We start from the raw sequence: 23,897 nt of genomic DNA, 5'->3' as shown, positions 1-23,897 counted from the left end.
TATTTAGTAGTCACATCTGAGTTGATTATCCTCATTTGTTATGAATAAAATAATTTAGTCATTTGTATGTGCTTAGTAATTTCCTATTTATATTGAAGTGAATGATAAATAAGGTACACCTGCAAAACTGCATTAAAAGAAACTGGGCCTCGATTTTGCATTTCAAGTCATGAAAATTACGTTTGGTGTTTGCGTTAAGAGGAGGTCTGTGGAGGCAGCAGCACAAACGCAATTTTGGGTTTGAAAATCCCACAGCAGGCCGGATTTTGAGGGTCACGCCTCCTGTTGCGCGACACTGCCCCGTCAAGGCAGGCGCGTTCATGCAAACGAGTGCAAACGAGAAAAAAAATGCACTTTCACCCAACCAAATATTCAATACAGCAGCTGTATAACACCACTGCACCTGCACCTGTGCAAAAGCAGGGCCCTATAAGCTTGATAGTATCCATCTCTGTATAAATTTCTTCTCTCTTGTTGGACACAGAGCAAGTGAAAGGATCAGTAAACAATCCCACTGTCATTTCCACCTTGTAGGCTGCCCATCAATCTTTCTGATATTTTCAGCATCAAAACTGACTGGAACAACACACACACACACACACACACACACACACACACACACACACCACACCACACCAAATGATGTGGATCACACTCCAGCAAAATGTCCTGGCCAAACAAACCCAAAGTGGCACATTGTAACAGTATAACACTTCCCAATTATGAGGATGAAAAATGGCTGTGGCTCCCAACACTTCGATCCGCAATAACCTATTAATCTCATGACCTATATGGCGGTGGATTTATAGCTCCAATCCTCCTCACCCTCTCAGCTATAATCTTGAATACAGCTCTCACGCTCTAATCCAATAGCCAAAGCTGGAGCTGATAATACTGCAGGTTTAAAATATACCATTATAGGGTTCCTCATGCAGACTGGGCCATAGAATAAAGCCAGCACCTTTATAATTCAGATTGATCATGAGCTTGGGAATACATTGCCACATCATCAATCATTCAGATTCCTGAACAATAAGTTGTAAGCATAATACTGACAGGCTATCAATAACGTGTGCTTTTTTAATATAACAACTACGGTAAAGAAAAATCATCTGGTCCAGCCACGCAATGAAAATACCAGCTTTGTCACCATCATGTCAAAACCTTTAACTCCTTTTTTATCAATATTTATATCTTTGTTTATACCATTTGAACCCTTAACTCTTTTTCCAGTATTTATATATTTGTTTATACCATTTGAACCTTAAACTCCTTTTTTTCAGTATTTATATATATGTTTACACCATTTGAAAATGCCAGCCAGCCTTTAAATTGTTTGCACTTTTCACAAAGAATGGAAAAAACAAACTTGTTGAGGCAATGTTGAATAACACAAAATATAATTAAAATTGCAGCTCTTGCAAGGTGAAAATTGTACTCTTTCAAATTGTGTTTTTGATAAACCAAAAAACAAAAAAACAAAACAAAAAAAATTCAGCCGTACATACATTAAAGTTAAGAGTCTTTTCTCTTGTTCCATACAGGCACCATTTTGGAAAGACGAGTTTTTAATACAACAGCGACAATATGCTACTGGTTGTATATCTCTGAAGATGACAACTATGGCTTGAACGGCACAGTGGAGAATGACAGATTTTATGGCAGTATGGCAGAATTCTAAATGGAAAGGATGCTTATGACTGTATGACTGGGCTCCAGGTTACTCACTTAACACAGTGACGGTGTCTTGGCTGCAGTGCTAGCAGCTGTAAAGCAATTTTCTCACTGATGAGAGCATCTGTGCGGCGGCCGCTTCTCTGGCAGGCACCTACCTGAATCACAAACAGCTTTTTAAGCGCCGTGTTAGGAGAGACGCCCCCTCCACCCTACCTCAGCTACGAGTGCTAACCACAGCTGCTTCTGTGCTTCAGCCTGAGACGACAAGCCTGCACTAATTTGTTTTAGATTAGTTAGGAAGCGCACATTCTCCTCTTATTCTCTTTATGCTGTGCTGGGTGGCATTACAACCACTACTACAACTTACAGTGAGGGGGGGGAGAGACAGAGACAGAGAGAGAGAGAGAGAGAGAGAGAGAGAGAGAGAGAGAGAGCGCAAGACAGAACAAGAGAGAAAAAAAAAGAGTTAGTGAGAAAGGAGAGAGAGAGAGTGAAAGAGACAAAGAAGGAGAGAATGAGCAAGACAGAATAAGAGAGAGAAAACAGAGCAAGAGAAAGCGAGAGAGCGAGAGAGAAAAAGAGAGAAAGAGAGTGAGCAAGACAGAATAAGAGAGAGAAAACAGCAAGAGAACGCAAGAGAGCGAGAAAAAGAGAGAGAGAGAGAGAGAGAGAGAGAGCGCGATAGAGAGAGAGAGAGCGCGAGAGAGAGAGAGACAGTTTATTTCATTTCTCTTTCTCCTTAGAGAGGCACAGTACAACATCCCGCCTCGACAGGGGGATTCCACGCTAAGCTGCGGTGAGGCTCACACAACTTTATTCAAATCAAGTCCTCTTTACACAGAGCCACCGCAAGCCGCTTCTCCAGAGATCTCCAGCACAGTAGAACATAGTATCCAAACTGCCATTCAAAATTCAGCCATGCAAAGCTGCTCCACATACCAGCCCCGACTTACAGAGATGTTACAGCACTACAGAGCGTGTGGAGACCACAGCTCTCTGCGGGACGCACGCAGGATAACGTCTTCCTGTTTATTCCCTTTATTTCCCTTTATCAATCTGAATAAACCGGAATCCTCTGTCACCTGTAATGGCTAGCACAGCGTCGGGCTATCCTACACTCTGAAAAAAGGTGGTTCTTCCAGGGTTCTTTACTTAAGACAGTTGTTCTATATAGAATCATGAACACTCAAAGAACCATTTGCGTGATTAAAGGGTTCGTTGCATGGTGAAGTGAGCCTTCAGATTGATGGAGAATGTGCTATAGATGGTTTTATATAGAACATTTTTGAAAAAGGTTCTATGCAGCCCCAAAAAGAGTTCTGCTACTGTTACGATATGAACTGTTACGATAAAAGGGACTTTTTTGGTGCTATACAGAACCATTTTCAAAAAGGTTCTTAAAACCCACTTATGCAGTTTTCACTAATATTCTGACATTCACCAATGTTTTCTTATTTGGGATTTGTTCTTAGGTAAGAACAGAATGTACACACACTCAAGAGCATAAAGGTGAGAACACGTCTGTAGTTTAAGAGCATGTCATCAATCTGATGTAGACTTTTTCTTAGAACAAATTTAAAAAAAAAAAGATATTGGTGAATGAGACCAAATGTTCATCAATCTGAAAAAACATTTCACCATGCAAAGAACCCATTAATCATGCAAATGGGTCTCTGGGTGTTCATGGTTCTATATAGATCTATTATCTTAACTAAGGAACCCTTGAAGAACCATCTTTTTAAGACTGCATGGTTCACCAGGCAGAAGAGAGTGGTGGGGGATACAGGAAAAAGACAGAGAAAGCAGTTACTACCAGAATGCGGGTTCACTCATAACAAACCTGGCATGGCAAGGCTCTTACTCACCTTGAGGCCCAGAGGTAGAAAAACAAGCCAAGCAGAGAAAAATCTTTCAGTAAGGTGCTCTTATTATGGAAGATTCCTAAAACAAAAATTCAATAGTTTCATCTCAACAGTGAACTATAAAGTAGACTTATTTTCACTGCCATTTAATAACACACCCTTTACAGAGAACACACTTTTGCACATTTTGCACAATTACTGTTTATTTGCTAATAACATATTGGGAAAAAATACAACATAAAATGTGGCCTGTGCAAAAGTTACATAAAAGGCATATTTTTAATTATGTTTATAATATGTTAAACTTAAACAAATAAATAAAATTGTGTGCTAAAATGTGCAAAATAATGCAATGCAAGTTTGTTCCCTGTACAGGATGTGTTAACTTTTCATAGAAAATCAACAAAACAGCATTTGAACTTGTGCATATGACTTTATATGGTCTAGGGCTGGACCCAAATATTTGACTACTTGGGTACTCTTTCATTGGGTAGGTAGTCACGTTTTAATATATAATTCGGATATTCAGAGTTTTTGTGGGGGGTGGGGGTGTCCGGGATGCTTGGGACAAAGTTAGATTACTCCAGTTTGCGGTCCATAATGCAGTTTATTTTTTAACAGTGCCAAACACGTTGAGAACAGTCTCTTCAGCGCTAAGCTAAAACACAGCCCTCTGCTCTACTCAGGAAAACCCACCACTACTCCCGTATTCAGGCTCTTCAACATAAAAGTCCTTGTAAGAATGAACCTAAAACAGCCCAACATAAACATTTCTTCTCTTTGAAAAAACTAAAAAACTGAAAACTGAACATAGCACATTTTGTCAGCACATTCTTGTATTATATGTATACATTTACTTTTTAATTGCACTGTTAAATGTGAAAATATGTAACATCTCAGCTTGGGCACCTGACATCCCACTCACTCACAGCTTTGTAAGACATTATTTTGGCTCAGAGTAGTAGTGTTCAGAAAGCACAGGTGCATTAACTTTATTAATGCAATGTCACGCTAATGCGGTGCTGGACAGCATGTATTACCCTGGCGGCTGCGACAGTGCCTCGTCGCAATGGACTCTTACTAGGACCGCGATGTATGCCCTTCGTACTTCGAGTTAGACCACTTCCATGAAGAGCTGGTCAACCCAGGCACGCATTGTGCTTCCTCCAGCTCAGAGCTGAGAGAGGCTAGAGGGCCTGGTAGACAAAGTGAAGCTGCGCTGTGAGTAAAGCTGCTAGCCTGGAGATTCTGACTTTACAGTGCACGAAGCAGCGGATGTGCTTTCAACAAGCTTCAAATATTCACTGTTGATTATTGCTGAAGCTACAGAGCCCCAAAAAATGGTATTTGGGACAGCCCAGTTATTGTCTATATTAATGCTGACATCACACAAGAATATTGATTTTCTTAGTTTCAGCTGTATTGATTGATACCAAAATAAAGTGAACTGTAAGAAAAATGAAGTTAACTGTGTATGCTATTTTCTAGGTGCTTTGAATGTTTGGAAAGAGCATTTACAAATGATAAATTGTAAGACCTGGAATTGTGGCTTCTGTCTGGTTAACATTTACAATCACATGTAAGGCTCTATTTGGCATAATTCAGTGAGATGCAGGACAGAACAAAATAGTCCAGTCAAAATAAACACAGCTTTGTAAGACATTATTTTGGCTTAGAGTAGTAGTGCTCAGAAAGCATAGGCACATTAACTTTATTAATGCAAACCTGCATATCGCCTGATACCATGATGTAGTTAGAAAACTTCATGATAACGAATTTTATGAACAGCGCCCAGAACTTTTTATTGACAATCTAGTTCTTTGCTATGGCCAGAGAGTCAAAGTATGATGACAGTGGTGGAGCTCAGATAGACTGGAATGAGGCCACATGAGCACAATCAGATAAAAATCCTGCTGAGGGAGGCATTTTTTTAACAGAAGGAATAAATGGGTAAATCTGAGCTGCAGTCACATGATGGAGGGGAAGATGAGAAACTGACAGGCAGCCAATATGATGAGAGAAGGAGAAGGGAGGGATAAATCTGTGCAACAGTAAATAATGCTGATTAAATGGCAAGAATGGCTTGGGTTAAAGTGGGAGGTAGAAGATGGATGGGGGCTACTCCTATATATTTACAGAAAGGGGGCATGTGTGTTTATGTTTTAGTGTCAGCAGAAGCTCAGAAGATAAAAGAAAAAGGGAAGCTAGACACGGCTACAGTGTTTCCACTGTCAGGTATATTAGAGCTGCCTGCGGCTGTGGTCAGGGAAGTGGACATCTCTTCTATTTTCTTTGACAGTTCACGTTTTAAGCTCTATTACTGTCGGGCGAAATGGAGGATTGGTGCTGAATACAGTGTGAGCGCAAAGTTCATTGTTATGCAGTTTAAGAACTAAAACACACACACACACACACACACACACACACACACACACACACACACACACACACACACAAATATACCACATGAAGCCAAGAAACAGTTGTATCCCAAAAGAGCGCTTCATGCATAAAATAAAACAAGCCTTAAAATCTAGATCACAATGTGATGTTTATTAAGAAGGCTTGTCTTGTGGGAAAGACTTGTTTTGTGGAGCATGGATTTGGGTAAAAATCTGAAATATTTACACAACCGAGAATAGAGAACAGCAGAATATGAAATTTATAAAAGAGCAACACAACTCTAAATGCTCCCTTTAAAAAACAGACAAAGAAACCTAAAGCAGGCCTTGTTCTCTTTCTCCACTAAACCTTTATCCTGATGCTCTATTGAACATTGTAATCGACTTAAGTTCAGACCTTATTATGACCAGAATCCCTAAAACAAAGCCAGAAAGAATGGACACACATGACGGTTTGATCTTGAATCCTTTGTTACATATGGCTTCAGTAATCACAGTTTAATCTAGGACGAGCTATGAAAAGCTATGAACAACAATCACAGCTCAGGCATGCGCAGAAATATCACCTCACGCTTCCTCCACCAGATCGTCTTCAGGGTTTGTTTTCAGCAATGCGGTTAGTCACTTTCATCCAAAGCTTTAGACGAAAATTTATGAACGCAGAGATGCTCAAACAGCATCATGAAGAACAGCGCAGAAAAGCTAAATAGTGAACATGCAAAAATTACACAAAGACACATTCACTCTTTTGGTACCTAAAGGTGGGTTCTGGTTCTTCTGAACAACCTTTCACTGAAACTCTGTTCTGATTGGCTGCCCCGTGTTATGCCACATTTAAAAAGCAGTCTCGGAGGAAACACTCCTTATAACTTCAGTGCAAATGGGCAGAGCTGAATGGCTGTAGGTTGAAAGTATATTTTAATATTTTTCATTGTTTTGGCAAATGTGTATATTTATTCATTCTTTCTCAAATGGTTTAAAAGAGTGATTTTTCAGTAGGAAGAGCCATAATTTGGATTAAACAGAAATGATTAAACACAAAGACAGAAAGTGAACAAATTATTGCCAAGCAGATTCAAAATATTAACTATAAAAAGAACTAATGTAGAAGTAGTTAGAAATAATTATGGCCTGCTTTCACTAAATAAACACAAGGACGAACAATCTCCAAAATATTTCTTTCGCACCACAGGAGATGCTATATGAAATGGTCACTAAATCTTAAACCTCTCTTTCTCTCTCCCTCTCTCCCTCTGTACACCTACTGACTTTCTTATCTAGAAGAGTTTAATAAGGTAGACAAGTACAGCATCAGGAGACTTGTTTCTACTCCTGCCTAAAAGGGGAGATGAACCCTGCTCTCCTGGGTTGGCTTATGGTGTTATCCACCATTCTGTACAGCTACTTACATTCTGTATCATCACATGAGGTTTCTATTTTTTCTCATGAAGCTTAAACACTCTTACGAGACTAGAAGGGGTCGCATGAGTTGCCATGATCTTCAAAAAGCTAAACTGCGCACAAAAATTGTGCAAAAAACACATACTGGTGCATTAAATCACTGCAACATTCACAATGTTGCCCGATTTTAAATCACCACACACATATCATAAATGTTTCATAAATCACCCAGACCTATTTGGAATGAAATCTTGTTAAACTGACATGCATTAAACTACATTCTCCTTCACCCCTCACCTTCTATAAAGTTACCATCAACGATATATAAGGTTTTGTTAATAGAGCCATATTAGCAGTCCTTCACCTTATCACAACTTATAATATAAGGCAACAACTCTGTTTAATGCTCTACTCTTAAGAGCGAATATTATTCAGACTTTGACCTCGGGCTGCAGAAAGAATTCCACAGCTGCACACAGCTTTCCTACTATGGACATCCAACACTGTATGCTTACATTAGCTAAAAATGCTGGACATTCAACACTGTATGCTTACATTAGCTAAAAATGCTGGAGGATGTAAGTTACTTTTTCAACCATTTAGCAGTGACACAGACTGGATTATGTTCGTCGTCAAAATCAAATCCTCTTAGTGGTGCCTTTATAAGGTCGCAGACAGCAGAGGTCAATGGAGCGAGTGGTGAGCGATGCAGGAGGAGAAAGAAAAGGCCTAGTCCTTTCCAGCTTTGCTAACTTTCCTCAACAGAATATACTCACAGAATGACTAAAACGTTATGACCCCCGCTACAGAAAGAGGTGCTGCTTGACATCTCGGGCCAATGCAAAAGATAGGTATCAAAGCAGGTCCAGGCATACTTTAATGGACTGATATCAGCTATTTTAAACCTGAACACCTCATTCTAATCTTTTGTTCGGGCTATTTTACCCCAGTACTCTCTATTCATGCCGTTGAGCCGACAGAAAGACATTAACTAAAACTTGTAGCAGTGAGGTACTTTTTCAGAAGTCAAAGTGGTTTAAATGTCTACGGTGAGGAACTATTAAAGTTTTTTTTTTTATAGTGAGTTAGAATAAATTAGAACAGCTCAACAGCCACTTGAAATATTTGCAGTGCCAGCTGCAGAGTTTCAGCTGTGGTTAATCTAGCTGCCTTTTGTCAAAACATGGTTAAACTAGGCTCAGTTCATAAGAAACTGGAGTACTCTGCTATTACACTCAGCTGTAATAGAAACAGTATGTGCAAAGCAGAGGAAAAAAGAGCAGCATATTGTGCACAAAGTAAAATGTAAAAGTAGAACATTCAATACACAATAAATAGCACATTTCAAAAAAGCACTTGCAAAAATCAGTGCATCACACTACCACACACATACTAAAAATGAAGTGGTTTTACCTTGAATGCCTTCATTTAAACTGGACTATTTTATCCATGAAAACACAGATCAGTACAGTATAGATGAGTACAGGTACTTGAGCACTCAGTTAACTGTTCGAGGTGTCAGTATTTGAATACTGAGATCACTATTCGGGTCCTCATTCTGTTTCAGCACAAGGAGAAAATAAACAGACTAACAATTAAATGAATCGATTATGTTTTAGCAAGACTGTAAAACGTTATGGTTTTGCTCATACTTTATTAAGTATTTTACACTTGCTAACTTTTCCATTGATGGAGAAGATGTGGAAATGGTGGACAGATTTCGCCTACTGTACTCATATACTAACAACATAGGATCCAGCACTCAAGAAGTACGACAAAGAATGACGCTCGGCAGGACAAAGACGTAGGAGCTTGAAAAGATCTTAAAAAGCAACGATTCTCTACAAACAAAAGACCAGAATCATCCTGGCTATGATTTTCTCTGTGGTTCTTTATGGATGTGAAAGCTGGATAAATAAACAAGTGAGACAAGAAAAATATAGATGACTTTGTACTTTGGTGACGGCAAAGACTTTTGAGAGTGCCTTAAACATCAAAGAAAACAACAAAAAAATGGATCCTCAAACTAATTAGGCCTCAGCTCTAAATCAAAGTCCAAATAACCAAACTTATTTGGGACATGTTTGGAGAAGAAGCAGTTCACTGGAAAAGACCATCATGCTTGGAAGAGTTAAATGTAAATATGGAAGAGGACGACCAGCAACAAGATGGATGGATACAATCAGAAGAATCATGAACCAGCCTTTCAGAAGCCTGAAGACCCAAACAGAAGACAGGACATTCTGGGGGAACACTATCTATATAGTCGGAAACAACTTGATGGCATTTAATAATAATAATGAAAATGACACTGCGCTACTCTGAAACACGAGTGTCTAACCATGACCTCACTGTTGGTTGTGATTGACAAGGCAGCTGTAGTATGGCTTTATTGCCAACTAGGCTCACTTCTTTAGATGATGTCACCTAGGTCCAGAAACAGTGGAAATATACTTCTTTGACAAACTAACAGGCTAGCACATTGTTCACTGGAGAGAGAAAATACCGTCTTCATCAGCATCCAGTGTTTTACCACTGTTTGCATCTAAAGAGGCAGCCTCCATTACTCATCCAACATGAAACTACAGATTTTACTCGGCCTTTTTTAAAATGCTTTTAATTTTTTTCATAAAAACATGCTTTCAAATGTATTTGTCTGCTTACTGCTAAACTTTTGTGCTTCTGATTTTTTTTGCCTCTTGACATCAGCACTATTACCTGAAAGTAAAACTCCAGCTCTGGCTATGTAAATTTCAGCTTAATTTCAAGAGCTTTTTTCCTTTCTCACAGTTCACTGGATATCCATTCACTAACTCCTGCAGATATCTCGATCCAAATTACTCAGAATGCACATCTCTATCGGTACATATATTATATATTAGAGGACTCTGACCAAGATCAGAGGCAAAGGACATTGCTAGTGGTTCATTTAGTCATGTCTTCTAAAACCTCATAAAACATTTCACTGCCCCGAAACCTAAGCGCCTGGAACCTCGGCACCATTTTTCCAGGCGAGTTCCATCATCCATGGGTCGCTCCTGCAGCCGATGAAGAAAGACCCTTGGCCTCTCCACTCCCACAGAGACAAGAATCCCTCCAGCAGGGCAGAGTGAGTGCTTCTCGACTTTATGCGCTCTGGGACAAATGGCAGTGCTAACAGAACGCTGACAGCCACTCCACCATGAGGGAAAATACTGCCAGGCCTGCCGTTTAAATGCAGCTTGCGATTCAGATGCCCGGCCTAACATCTGAACTATATGTGTGCACATGCATGCGACTGTGCGGGAGACAAAATGCGTGTGTGAGCATGAGGGAGAGTGGAAAAAAGTGTGTGTGCGCGTGTGCGAATATACAGACTGCCAACAAGACAGACAGCTCCACTTCAGTGGGGAGCTGAACTCTTTCTTCTTTCCGAGTGAAGTGTGTGTTTGACTCCAGAGGAGCAGCACATCAATTTCCTGTCAGAGTGGCCCGTGGGCCACAGCTATGGAGGCATGGCGGGATATAATGCAAGACAAGCAAGTTACAGCAACCACTCTAAACAAGACGGGAGAGCGCTCAGCTGGAATTTGCTTAGGGCCTTATCCTGCCCACTTACAGATAGCATTAAGACACTGAGGATGTGTGTATTTAGCAGGAAGACGACAAAGGAACACACATCACAACTCAGTTCTGTAACTGTGAATAAATTACTGCAAGAGTGACACACTGGAGAGTGAATTTCTAGCATTCTGCTAACTCTTAGAAGTGCAGAGTTCATTTCAAACGTAATTGCATAATTACATGATGTGAGCTGCTCAATGAATTCAATTTACATTCTGTATCATCAGATTTAAGTCTGCACTTCTGAGAGTTAACAGAATGCTAGAAATTCACTATCTAGTGTGTCACTCTTGTAGTAATTTATTCACAGTTACAGAACTGACTTGTGACACACTCGAGAGTGAATTTCTAGCATTCTATTAACTCTTAGGAGTGCAGAGTTCGCTTTGAACGTAATTACATAATAACATAAATTTGCATTCAATTTACATTCTGTACCACCAGATTTAAGTCTGCACTTCTGACTTAGATAAAAATTCTTTCCAGAAAACAAGACTACGCACTATAACAACTTAATCACACTCAAACCATGTGCTAAAAAAAGAGAGAGAATTCACACTTTCTGCACTTAGCCTTTCTCGTTTAAATGAGATTTGAGTGAGAAATAATTCAAATCATATTAAGGAATGCTTTAGTTATTGCTTGTGATAACTGACTTCTGATGTCATGTAGCAGATAGCACAAAGCACAGCACATAAATGCATAAATGTATGACACAGAATGTGTCACAGTGAGAGTAGCAATAAGTCAAAGCTCATTTTATACTCGTACAGATTTAATGAAATAAAAAATGCATAACTGTTTAGTGAATTTATCACATTTAGTACCAACTTACAAACTCTTCAGAAAAGACTTTATTTTTGAATTACAAGACATGAAGTGAAACAAAAGACTAGGCTAGGAGTGTCAGCTGAGGCAAAATACAATTTGTCTGCTTATCTTTTCCTTATATTTTAACCTCATAAAACAGCTTTACTTCAACTTAATTTCACTAATTTATTTAAAAAGCAAGGCAAAGTCGTTTTTCCATGATACGAGCCCTTTAAAGATTTGAGACTGGCCTTTTCAAGCCGAATGTCAGTTACCATTGATTCTTGCGGTTTTGTTCTAGGTTTAATTTAATGCAGTAATAGAAAGATGCTGAAAGGCGCTCTCTGTGGCACTTAAAGAAATTGAGCAGTGCTGAAAATCCCTAAACAGCAGCAGGTCGACACTGAATATCGGTGGCAATGCGTGCACCTTCATTAAAAATCACTGCTTTGAAGGTTTTTTGGAGGAAATGTATGACATTTTAAAATGAGATTTCCTCCATTTTAGTGTATTTTAGTTGCTCAAACTCATGTCTTTCAGACCATGATTGGAGGTCAACTGCAAAACTGACTCATGCTAAATCGCTGAGGGGTATATGACAAGTCTGACTTAGATTTAGTGCAATGGTGATTAGGGATAGAACGTAGAGTGCTTAGGAAAGCTGTAGTTTAAGAGTTGATGTGAAGTTCATGTCCAGATTGGAGAATTAATCTTCTGTACTTTAGTAAACAACAAGTGTGGTGGGGGGGAGAGTGAGAGAGAGAGCGAGAGAGAGAGAGAGAGAGAGAGAGAGCAAGAGAGAGAGCGAGAGTGAGAGAGAAAGAGAATGAGAGAGAGAGATGGTTATTATTCAAGCCGTAAAGAGCTTTGCCTTAAACTGCTCCTCAAACTAATGCTTTCAGTCACAGCTTAAGTTGCATTTGGCAGTGTTTCTCTTTCATTGATCTGTTTGGCAATACTTCTCCTCTGTCCCTCATTGATTAATAGAGGGCTGCGGCTAGCACAGCTGATCTGCTCTGGAACGCTGCCCTCACAGCCATGCGCGTTATCTTTTTTCACAAACACAATGTTTTCCCTACTCAGGTTTTTTGGGCCCACTGTCAGTTCTGATGGCACAATGACCGTTTTCACTCTACCACTCAGGCTGGCTTCCATGCTGTCCCTGAGACACATTAAAAAGCTGTCAGCTTTTCAGAGTGACAGCACCTCCCTGCCTCCTCTCTTCTTTTTCCATCAGGTTGCAGGCCGCAGGTTGAATGCTTTCACTCGCGCAACACCTTGTTCCATCCATCCCCACTTGTATTTTATCATCCCATGAAATTGCGCCATCAGACCTGCTCTCATCCAGACAATTCCTGACCAAACCGGTGAAACCTGTTATAGAGTTGTACCACAATGAAAGTAACTGGTATCTAACCATACTTTTCAGCAGAGTGCATAACATTTGATGCAGGCACTAACGGTTCGCCTCTCTCATCTGTGACCGGCTAATGCATTCCAGGCTTGCTGAGGGCATGTCTCGACTGCAATGGAATGCTGGTCTGCTTGGATGCTTTCGCAACCCAGTATTAAAACTAGTCCCTTTCCAAACTGTGTGGTTAGATACAGGATCTTGGAGTACGCACAATGGAGATAAGCTTGCTACAACTTGTTTCATTCTGTAAGATGGCATGAGGAAGCGATGAATTTAGCAGTGAAGGCATTCAAATCTAACTTACATGGTTGAAATAACAGCAACATTTAAAATATATGTGTCACAGAGAGTTTAAATCTCAGACTTCAAATTCCGGTGATCAAGGAAAAAAAGTCAACTGTTCAAAATGTCACAAAAGCTTCCGACCATTCTACGGGATGGGAGATAAGAACCAAAGCTTATTTGGTAAAAGGAAGTTTTCCACAGCTACTGCTCTGTTCACAAGGCAGAACCCTGAATGAAACTTAAGAGCTTAAAACGTTTCCTAACACATTCCTGCTAGCCTCTGGCATCAAAGCAGAGACATAAAAAATGATGAGCCATTTCATGAATTAAGTTTTCTCAACAGGACAATCCACATGGTATTATCACAAAGTGAAAAGATGTCAACTTGCTTCTTGTCTATGTGGCTCAAGCAACAAGCTATCCAATCCCCCTCAAAGACCACCACACGAGTTACAGGGGAATAAAATGGCCCTTTAAGTCTAGGTAAAATAGGCTCAAAGGCAGTAAGAGGTGTTGGAAATAAGATTAGTGGCTGAGGCTTTCAGCTCCACTCCAGTGTTTAAAGGCACGCTTAGACCTGCACTTTTAGCCCAGGTACCACATAATTTAAACTCCAATAGCTTTTCCACCTATGGTCAGCAGTAGTAGTAGTAGCAGTAGTTTTTCTCCATGTCTTTACTCGCCTTCTCCTGCCATCCCTGTCTCTGTCTTGTGTGGCCCTTCCTTCTCCTCAGTATCCCCCAAACCTTTGCTGAGGAGCAATCTTTAATCAGAAAAGTCTGCAATGCTGTAAAACAGTGAAAGCGAGCCGAGAAGAACGAGTTGGACACTAAGAAGTCATCAGAGAGCTTTGATCAAGGGGCATGTGGATTAGAGCAAGATTCTCTAGAACTTTCCCTCTTAATCCCATTAACGTTCCAAAAAGCCAAACAAACTCCAACAAGTTCATGCAACTCCTTAACCCTCTCTTCCAAAGTTAACGTTCTCGCTCATTCACTTCCCCAGTTCAGGAAGAACTGACTTTCTTTTACTCTGGCCCACCCAAAGTTTCACAATGGCCTGCTGCAAGAGACACTCTGTGGTGAGTGGTAGACTCATCAGTGTAGTAGTGAGCAGAAAAAAATAAAACACCAGACTATGTTCGTCTATCTCATTTCTCAGAGCTGCCGCCCGAGTGCTAATAGCTTTGACACCTCTCAACATCTGTGTCCAATCGCACACACCTCACAAAAGCAGATGGGCCACAAAGCAGAAGGTGTGGAGATGTGATGCTCTGATACAGTGCAAGAAAAAGAGGAGCTGCAACATTCGCAATCATTAATGTCCAGTCATTATTAACGGCTCTGGCTGATGAAAGCATGAGGACGAAGTACATCTCCTAAACAGGAGAGTGTAAACTTTCACACACACAGAGGTAGGTTTTTATACAATGTGAGGACAAGTAATTATACAGTGGTCCCCAAAGATTTGTGCCATATATTAAAATGTGTTTAGTTTATTGTGCTAGAAAACAAAATGTTCAATCAAGTGCCATTTATTTTAAACAGACCATTCCAAGACAGTAATTTTCCTCTTGGCAAAGTATTCGTGCAAAAGCCAGCTGGTTTCAGATTGTTACTGTTTGAGTAATTTCTTTGCAGAACTCTGGAAGTTTGCAACCAAAATGTACTGGTACGCTTCAGAGTTCATGATCTTATCAGTGAACACAAGCTTACTGACACCACGGAAGCAGAAACAGCCCCAAACATTTCCACTTCTGTGCTTCATAGTAGCCTTAGTGGAGTCTGGTTGGAAATCTCTGCCAGACGTCCTCCATGAGCTCTTATAATAATGTTGCCTGTTGCTGGTAATCAATTAACTAGATAGTTAGCTATCCAGCTAGCATTAACAAGACAGCTGTTTGAGTAGTTGCTTGAGCCAGCACTTGATTTGCGTTGTTAGTCTGCTCTATTATGATAAGCATTAAAATGACGATATAAAAATGACACAGCAAAGCAAATGTAGCCTTGAAAACACACCACAAATGAATTTATACAGCTAGAACTAGGGATGTGGAAAATGAGTGCAAATATATATCACACTATTTTCCACTGTTTTGACAATAACTATCACAATCTCCAAACACATACACACATTTTCTAAACCACTTATTGTTCTGGGTCACGGGGGGAGCTGGAGCCTATCCCAGTGGTCATTGGGCGGAAGGCAGGAAACACTCTAGACAGGTCGCCAGTCCATCGCAGCCAATCATCCTGACTGCATGTCTTTGGACTGTGGGAGGAAATCAGAGTACCCGGCCAGGGAACCAAACCCAGGCCATTCCTGCTGTGAGATCTCCAAACAAATAAATAAAAAAAATAAAAATAATAATATTAAGCAACAAAATAATAATTACTGCTGTAATTCTCATTTTCTTCTTCTTTTTATTCTTTTTCTTCTTATTAATATTACTATTTATATAATTTTTAAGAGCACTTTAAAGTTGATAAGTGAGGTTCCTTCTTCATTATGTAAATACAACCAGGTACTCTAGTAGCTTCCTTAGCTCCCTTTTATGGAACCAGTTCTTCTACAACCTCTCCTCCTGTTTGTTTTTACCTAATCAGTCATTCTCAATTTGATTTGGCACTTTGTAGTTTGTCCAAACCAATATTTCACTGTTGGTATTTAACGTTCGCCAAGTTTACTGCTCTGCCTGTTGGATGGGTTTTACAAGCTGGTTCATTCTTCCTCATCTTGCACAACAGGTAATGTTTTATCTTTTTTTGGCCAACAAAGAGTGATTAAAGAACTCCTTGTGAAGGAATAATCTGCACCAATGCAGTACAGCTGGCAATGCAAAACGTTTTGCCAGCACGTGGCAAGCGACAGAAAACAGACCTTACGCATGTGCCAAATACTGCACTGCTGTGCTGCTTGTTGTGCTGAGCTGGTACAAAAGGCAGCACTGACTTCTGTAAGTGGCACCTGGTGTAGTTCCCGCTTCTGGTTTAAAATGCCTTTTGTTGAGTTCATAAAAAATTATTTGAGCTGTTCAAGCTTATGTTTTGAGGTGCTGACTGTGGTTCACCGTTTTTGAGCTCATCACGGTAGCCACGGTATGCCAAAATCCACCATAAGGCATCGTTATACAACATCATTCACCTTTTATACTGGTCTATCTCCCACAGCAAGCTACAACAAAACAATATTAAAACTGCTAGAAAACATTTGTGTAGCTTCGTGAGCGTCTGTCAAGCTTTATGAAAGAACAGAAACGATGTAAAGGCAGCCACTGCTAACCTCTACCTTAGTAACCAAAAGGAAATGGTTTTGCCCTTTCAGTTTGAAGCCACAGGACAATGTTGCTATTAGCCTCAACATTATAAGTAAGTCCTGTTTTTTGCCCTGAAAAGCCATGAAAATGAAACCCGCGTATACAGAACCCTATAAAAGAAAACAACAAGCACGCAGAGGCTGGGAATGCTGAGGGAACAGGTTGGCTCTCTGTGTGAGAAGAAAGATCTGCCATCTGAATCGGGGCAGCTAGATAAACAGCTGCTCCAGCTAAAGGCTTTTGAAGAGGGATCACACAGAGAGGAAGAATGAGGGGGAAGGACAGAAAGAGAAAGAGAGAAAGAAATGGGGGGAGAGAGAGAAAGACAGTGTGTGTGTGAGAGAGAAAGACAGTGTGTGTGTGTGAGAGAGAGAGAGAGAGAGAGAGAGAGAGAGAGCGCACTTGTTGACAAAGGTTGAGGTTTGAAAATTGACTGTAAAGTGGGGCTGGACTGTTCTTCTACAGCCATTAACCGTTGAGAGCCTGCATCATGGTACACAAACAGCACTTGTGTTCAGCTGAATTGTCACAATTAGCCCCACACTTTTAGGCAACACGTGAATGTGGCCACCTGTGCACTCACACACACTGTAGGTGTCCAGTTCACTAAGATAAAGAGAAAAATGGGGAGAGAGAGAGAGAATAAGATAAAGAGCGAGAGAAAGAGGAAGAAAAAGAGAGAAAGTGTGAGAGAGAGTGCGAGAAGGGTGTGGTATCTCATAGCTACTCCAGCACATGTAAATGAGGTGTCACTTTGGCCTCAGGCTACTATAAACCCAAACATATAAGAGCGGTGAGCCTGTGTGTGCGCGTGTGTGACCCCCTGTGGTGCAGCTTTCAGCACGCTGTGCACGTTTTTCCAGCTGAGGGCCAGCACCAACACGGCAACACAGCCATGATGAATAGAGAGAGAGAGAGAGAGAGAGAGAGAGAGAGAGAAAGAGAGAGAGAGAGAAAGAGAGAGCGAGAGAGAGGCTACCAGACAGTCTTTTCCTCATCAGTCCCATTGGGCTGACTCTAGTTTGCCCCAGGCAGGCACACACCCACCAGAGCACACACAGCAGCACACACTGACACCGGAGAAAAAAGTGGGGGATTCTGGGTGGGGGCAAAAAAAAAAATGGCAATATAAAAAAAAAAAATGTAATGTTAGATATATCAGGGTATAAGCTAATTATTTAGTTTTTATATATTTGGAATTGTTATTTCTAAACAATCTAGACACGTGTATACATTTTTATGATAGACAATAAATATCATAATTTTGGTTTGATAAGTTAGAAGCAGAGATATTCACAAGCTGATTCATGCAAGTCTGAGGCTACTCACCAGTCTCTATGGTCCAAGTCTAGCTTCAAGTCTCTGTAATGCAAGTCTGAGTCTACTCACGAGTAATCCAAGACTAGTCTCGAGCCTCTGTGGTGCAAGTCTGAGTCTAGTCATTGAGTCTCTGTGGTTCGAATCTGAGATCACTCTCGAGTCTCTGTGGTTCAAGTCTGGGAGTAGTCGAGTCTCTGTGGTCTGACACTAGTCTCAAATCTCTGTGACGCAACAAGTGCAAGTTTAGACTCGAGTCTCTGTGGTGCAAGTCTGAGTCTAGTCTTGAGTATCTGGGGTGCAAGTCCAAGTGTAATATATAATTTTAGTTCAGTCTCATTTTAGCATACTTGCTGTACAAACTTCATCCAAGCCAACAGTGTCAAGTTGTTGTGCCTCTTTTTCTTAAACTTTACGTTTATTGCATGTAGTGTTTCGTTTTATCCATCACACTAAAGGTTTTTTGTAATAAAAGACTTGTTCTCTAAGGCCGTATGGAAGACAGGAAGTGGAAGGTTTTATTCATTCACCGCATTAAGGCTGGAGGTACAATTTTTTTTTCTCTCAGACTTAAATTTCCCTTTGTGTCACGAGTCATTTAAAAGTAATTCTGAGTAAAGCTGTGAGTCAGTCAACATGTGACTTGAGTCTCCATCTCTGTTTGGAACAGACAGAATGCCTCTAATAGTGGCACTTTTAAAAATACTATCAATGATTTTTATTTGATATTTTGCATACTGCACTGCCTTACATCTAAATAAACAAGATCAATTAGGCTCTCTTTTTTACTAAAACATGCAGCTGTTTAGTGTTGTGCAAGTACTAATATCCACAATGCTCAGAAAGGTTTATTGTGGTCTAATGCAACATAAGCTATAACAATACAATGCAACACAATATTGTCTTATCACCCACCCATACACGCAGCAAATAACACATGTTGCAGTTACCAGTCACGTCTTGGACACCATGCGTAAAAACAGAATTAAAGACAACAAGGGACACGACAACAGGTATGGCTCCATTTTATGGAACAGAATGTTAACATCCATATAAATGTTCCTTACTCATCAATAATGTTGATTTACAATGATCATCAAACACTAAAGGGAACCTCCAAACCAAGTGATGTAGAGGCAGTGCTGGAGCAGCTAGAGAGCTGTGGAATCACTCCATGACACTTAAGGCACACCAGGAAACCAAAAAACAGAAAAACCAAACGAACTGCGAGGGGCTCAGAGCCCACACTGGGCCTCCATAATCCCTCTCCCAGCCCACACTCCTCGCTCGCTGCCATGGATTTCCGGCTGCTATAATTAATGCCCACTTTATATATTGTTTGTAGACAATTAGAATGATTCATTACGTCTGCTGAGCTTTTCTTCATCAGTGTCCTGCTCTCCTGAATCTTCATGCTCGTGTGCCTTAACGACAATAGAGATGAGGGGGATTCTTCCAGCTCCAGAATGGCAACACGTATTTCATTGTGAAGCCTGATGTACACCAGTCTGTGCCTACAGCTGCTTTCTGTGAAGCCCTCCACCCACCCACATTTGCAAGATAAGCTCGCGTTACAGTGATCTGAAGAATTCAACCACTCCACTCAAATGACAGACAAATGATTAGTAAAGTTTCATTTCTTATCTTTTGATTTCATTAAGCAGAAAATTCTGCTAACTTAAGATCCTTGTGAGCACAAATTTAATGCATATATGTAATTTAGAAATCTGGGCTGGATAAGAAGTTTTGCAAGAACACTTGTGGTTAGCCACAGCAGCTAAAGCAGCTTCTGAAATACAGGACTAATAATAATAAAAAAAAATGTCAGATGGCTAAATACACAAAAAACATTTTCCAGCCCACTTATCTCATTTGCCTTTTAAAGAAGCTACATGCAAGATTACACCAGTAATGGAGCTTTTGCTTGTAGAGTCTGTCGTCATTGTTGATAAGATAAAACTCAAGCAGAAGCATTTTTGAGATTGCATAATCACTGGCTGCTATTTACTCAACTTGTGGCATTTGTAAGAAATCATGCTACAAAATTAGTTTGTAGTTGAAAGCTGGCCAAGCTAGGACATTTCAACAAACCTAGACCTGTTTGAACCAAGCAGAGAGGTCTCTAAATGGAGTCTAAATGTACCAGTAACTGATATTATGAAACAAATGGGATCCTAGAAGCGTTGTCTCACTTTATCAGAAAAATGTGTGACACTTGAAGTATTTTTCTCATCCCTCCCCACTCCATCACCTCTTTTCCACCTTTTCTCTCACCACTTCAGCACCTTCTTCCTAACACCCTCCCCCAAAACACGTGTGATCACACGGTCCAACTGGCCCTAATCCACTCCCTCATTGCCCGTCTCATTTGCTGCCTGCATCCTCTCCTCTCTCTCTCACACACACATATATACACAATACACACACACAGGCTTTATTGAAATTAACAGCCTCTGTTTTCCTTCGTTTCAATCTAGGCCCGCGCATGGGGCCCTCTGGTCATGTTCCTAATAGCTTGTCGCTGTCACGTCAACAATAAAGTCCCTGCTGGGCACGGTGGCGATCATTACCGTCCAAACGGAGTGTCACCGTAAACGAATAAATCATAACGACATGAAGTTATCATCTGCTGTGTTGACTGATAGAACAGCGTGCGAAGAGGGTGCCAGAATGTGATGTGTTTGTGATTGATCGCAGTGGGGTTTGAACGCAGTCACAGGTTATTTGCATCACGTTCAGAAAGTGCATCTCGCGCCTGGCATTGAAGCTGCTGTGTGATGTCGAGCATTTGCAGGCTGAAGGACGTCAGGTTCATGGTGAGGTTTTCATACAGTGCACTAAAGCCACCAAAATGCAGCTGCTTTAGCAGTAGTGTAGGGGGTGGGGTGATTGCATTACAGCAGTGTTTTGCTGAACTGAGATAGGCCCTGAGATTGTCACAGTCTAATTCCATACGATACACCCCATGCCAACCCCCCAGCCCCCATCAGCTCAGATTTAGGGATAAAACGGCTTCCTCTCCCGATGCCACTAAATTATTTTTAGTATTAGGGAGAGAAAGGGGGGGAGTGGGCTGCAGCTTCTTGCAATGGCAACGAATTATTGGCAGCTTGTAAAACCCATCAGGAGGGATTGGAAGAGAGAGAAAAAGAGAGATTGCTTTCCAAACTGCAATGATCTCTGCACATTGATATCACACAAATACACCATAAAAGGCGGGAACAACTATGAGTTTAGATCAGCATCTCTGCCATCACAGATGGCTTTTCATAATCGTAGTAAAAGCCTACAGTTCTTTTCACAAGTCTTTTACTGTGAGCAGTTCCTAATAAAGACTTAGAGTCATCCATAGAATCTCCACCCTATTACACACGCACAAATCACAACCGTAACACACACCCCCACAACGCTCACAAACAGTAATCTGCCACAGTCGCCAACGCGCACTCTCATTCAGTGACTCCCGTACATTCCCTCGCTTCTTTCTCTTTCGATTTCATCCATCTTTAGCATCACAGATGACTTTTCATAGCTCTTTCCAGAAAGAATGGAAGTCTTCTCTTTTTTCTCTGTGAGGTCCATTCCTGGGACGTTCATGTGCTAAAAACAGTCCAACATGATCATTTTCCAACATATATTTATTTCTTAAGCAAGCTGTTTCTGTTTTGCTGCTTTCAAGAGTGAGATATGCAAATGATCTCTGTTCTGTTTGGCTGTCCTGTATTGTGCCTCATTCAAAAAACAGTCTGGGCTGAAACACTCTTCTTAACTTCAGTGTGAGTGGGCTAAACTGCAGTAGGCTCAACAATAAATATGCACTACTGTGCAAAAGTCAAAGACCACCCTTTTGATTCTTTAATTTCTAGCAATTTCGAGGTCATTAAGTACAAGCGGTGGGGACCTCCAACACTAAGTTTAATATCAAACCAGTATTTAAATTGTTCACTCTTTACTTTTGTGTACGTCCACTTTAACTCTATCAGTCTGATCTTCAAAACAGTTCAGCTCCTCTCAAAAAAGCTGCTCCCAAAGCTGATACTGTACGTTCCTCTTCAACAAGATCCTAACATTCACGCAAGCAACTACTCAAACTCACCTTAACTACCCTGCGGATTTCTTTCTCATGCCCATCTAAAATGGCTGAAGTAGATATTTCTGATGAGATTAAATGTAAGATATTCCACCTGCATACGTAAGAAGAAAGTCAAAAGAAAATAAGTATAGGAGTTTCCATAAAATGATTAAAAGATACAGAGAAAGGGGCTCCCGAGTGGCGCAACCGTCTAAGCGTTGGCCCTATCATCAGGAGATCGCGAGTTCGATCCCTGGTGATGCTACAGCCATCCGTAGCCGGGAGTCCAAGAGAGCACAATTGGCCTCGCTCTCTCTGGGTGGGTGGGATGGCTGCCTTTCTCCCCCCATCACTCACTAAGCGCGATGCTAGTCAGCGCAGGCATCTGTTAGCTGACGTAACAGATCTGGCGGTTGGCGCTTTCCTCCGAGCGCGTTCAGCTGTCCAAAGACGTTGCGTGAGCGGCAGCTCGAAAAGATGCGGTGGCTGGTTTCACAGGTCTCGGAGGAAGCCTGTGTTAGCCTCGCCCTCCTAGCGTTGATAGCGTCGTGTGCGATTGGGGGAGTCCTAACTAGCGGGTGGAATTGGCAAAGACTAAATTGGGAAGAAAACCGGGTAAAAATTGAAAAGATACAGAGAAAATGGGACACCTAACAACCGTGCAAGACCTGGTAGACCACCAACACTGTCACCATCAGATAAACTGAACTCAAAGCTTGAAAGGATGAAACTGAAAGCATGTATGTACTGAGACAGGCAAAAGACATGTGGAGTAAGGTTTTATAGACTGATGAGTCAGTGAATGTGTTTGGGATTACTTGGACCATGAGTAGCAGAAAATGCAACCAACTTCAGCAAAAGACTGAACTTTGGACGTTCACGGAACAAGTAAAAATATCCCTGCAGATTTCTTTGAAAAACTGAGAGCAAGTGTCCTGAAAAGAAGGCAAGGTGTAATAAAGGGAAAGTGTGAATCCACTACATACTGACCAATAATATATTCAGTTGTTGAGGTTTCTGGGTAATCTTCTGTTAAATGTCTTCTGCTTCTGAGGACAGTCTCTTATTTCAGAGAAGTTTTCCATGAAATTGACATGCATGGTATCTGTTCCCTATTATACAAGCTTAAAGCACAACCATACACACAAACTGACTCTGACTCTGTCACTCTTAGTTCCTCTCTCTCTCAAACACATTCAAGCGTCAATGAATGTAAAATGTAGAAAAAGCACACATTCTTGCTGCTCACACGCACACACACATATACACACACACACACACACACACGATCTGAGAGTGTGTCTGAGTGTAGCTGGTGCTGTCAGTGCAAGGCTGAGGTCAGCTGTGCTGTGGCATGTTTGAAAACACTAGCCTCTTACTGTGCTCTGGGGCATTTCTCTCTATCTCATTCATCCATCCATCCATCCATCCATCCATCCAGCCCCCTTCCTCTTTCTCTCTCCTTCTCCCTCCCACTCTCTCGCTCTCTCTGTGTACCCATGTGAGTTGAGTGCAGCTTGCCAGTAGGCCCTCACAGGAGTATGTGTAAGGCTCTAAACGGTGGTGTCAGGTTTAATTGCAGCGGCGTCTGTTCTCTCAGCAATGAGGAGGCCCTTTTCTGCCACCTCCAATCTGCCTGCAGATGGAATGGACTCTGGAAAGAGAGACAGAGAGAGAGAGAGAGAGAGAGAGAGAGAGAGAGAGAAAGTTTAGGTGAACTTCCTTTACCACCATTTCT

The 23,897-nt window shown here is 41.1% G+C and overlaps 1 protein-coding gene across 1 annotated transcript in view; it reads right to left on the bottom strand.

The window, feature by feature from the left end:
* Positions 1 to 23,604, bottom strand: part of plxnb2b (plexin b2b) — a 90,980-nt gene extending 67,376 nt beyond the window's left edge. The window contains 1 exon segment of the mRNA XM_036576542.1: positions 23,539 to 23,604. Within this exon segment, the coding sequence (XP_036432435.1) occupies positions 23,539 to 23,596 (58 nt within the window). The 5' untranslated portion in view covers positions 23,597 to 23,604.
* Positions 23,605 to 23,897: the final 293 nt, after the last annotated feature.

This window comes from Colossoma macropomum, unplaced genomic scaffold, assembly GCF_904425465.1.
Source record: "Colossoma macropomum unplaced genomic scaffold, Colossoma_macropomum, whole genome shotgun sequence".
NCBI lineage: Eukaryota > Metazoa > Chordata > Actinopteri > Characiformes > Serrasalmidae > Colossoma > Colossoma macropomum.
The sequence above is the reverse complement of the archived record's forward strand: the minus strand, read 5'-3'. Positions and strand labels throughout refer to the sequence as shown.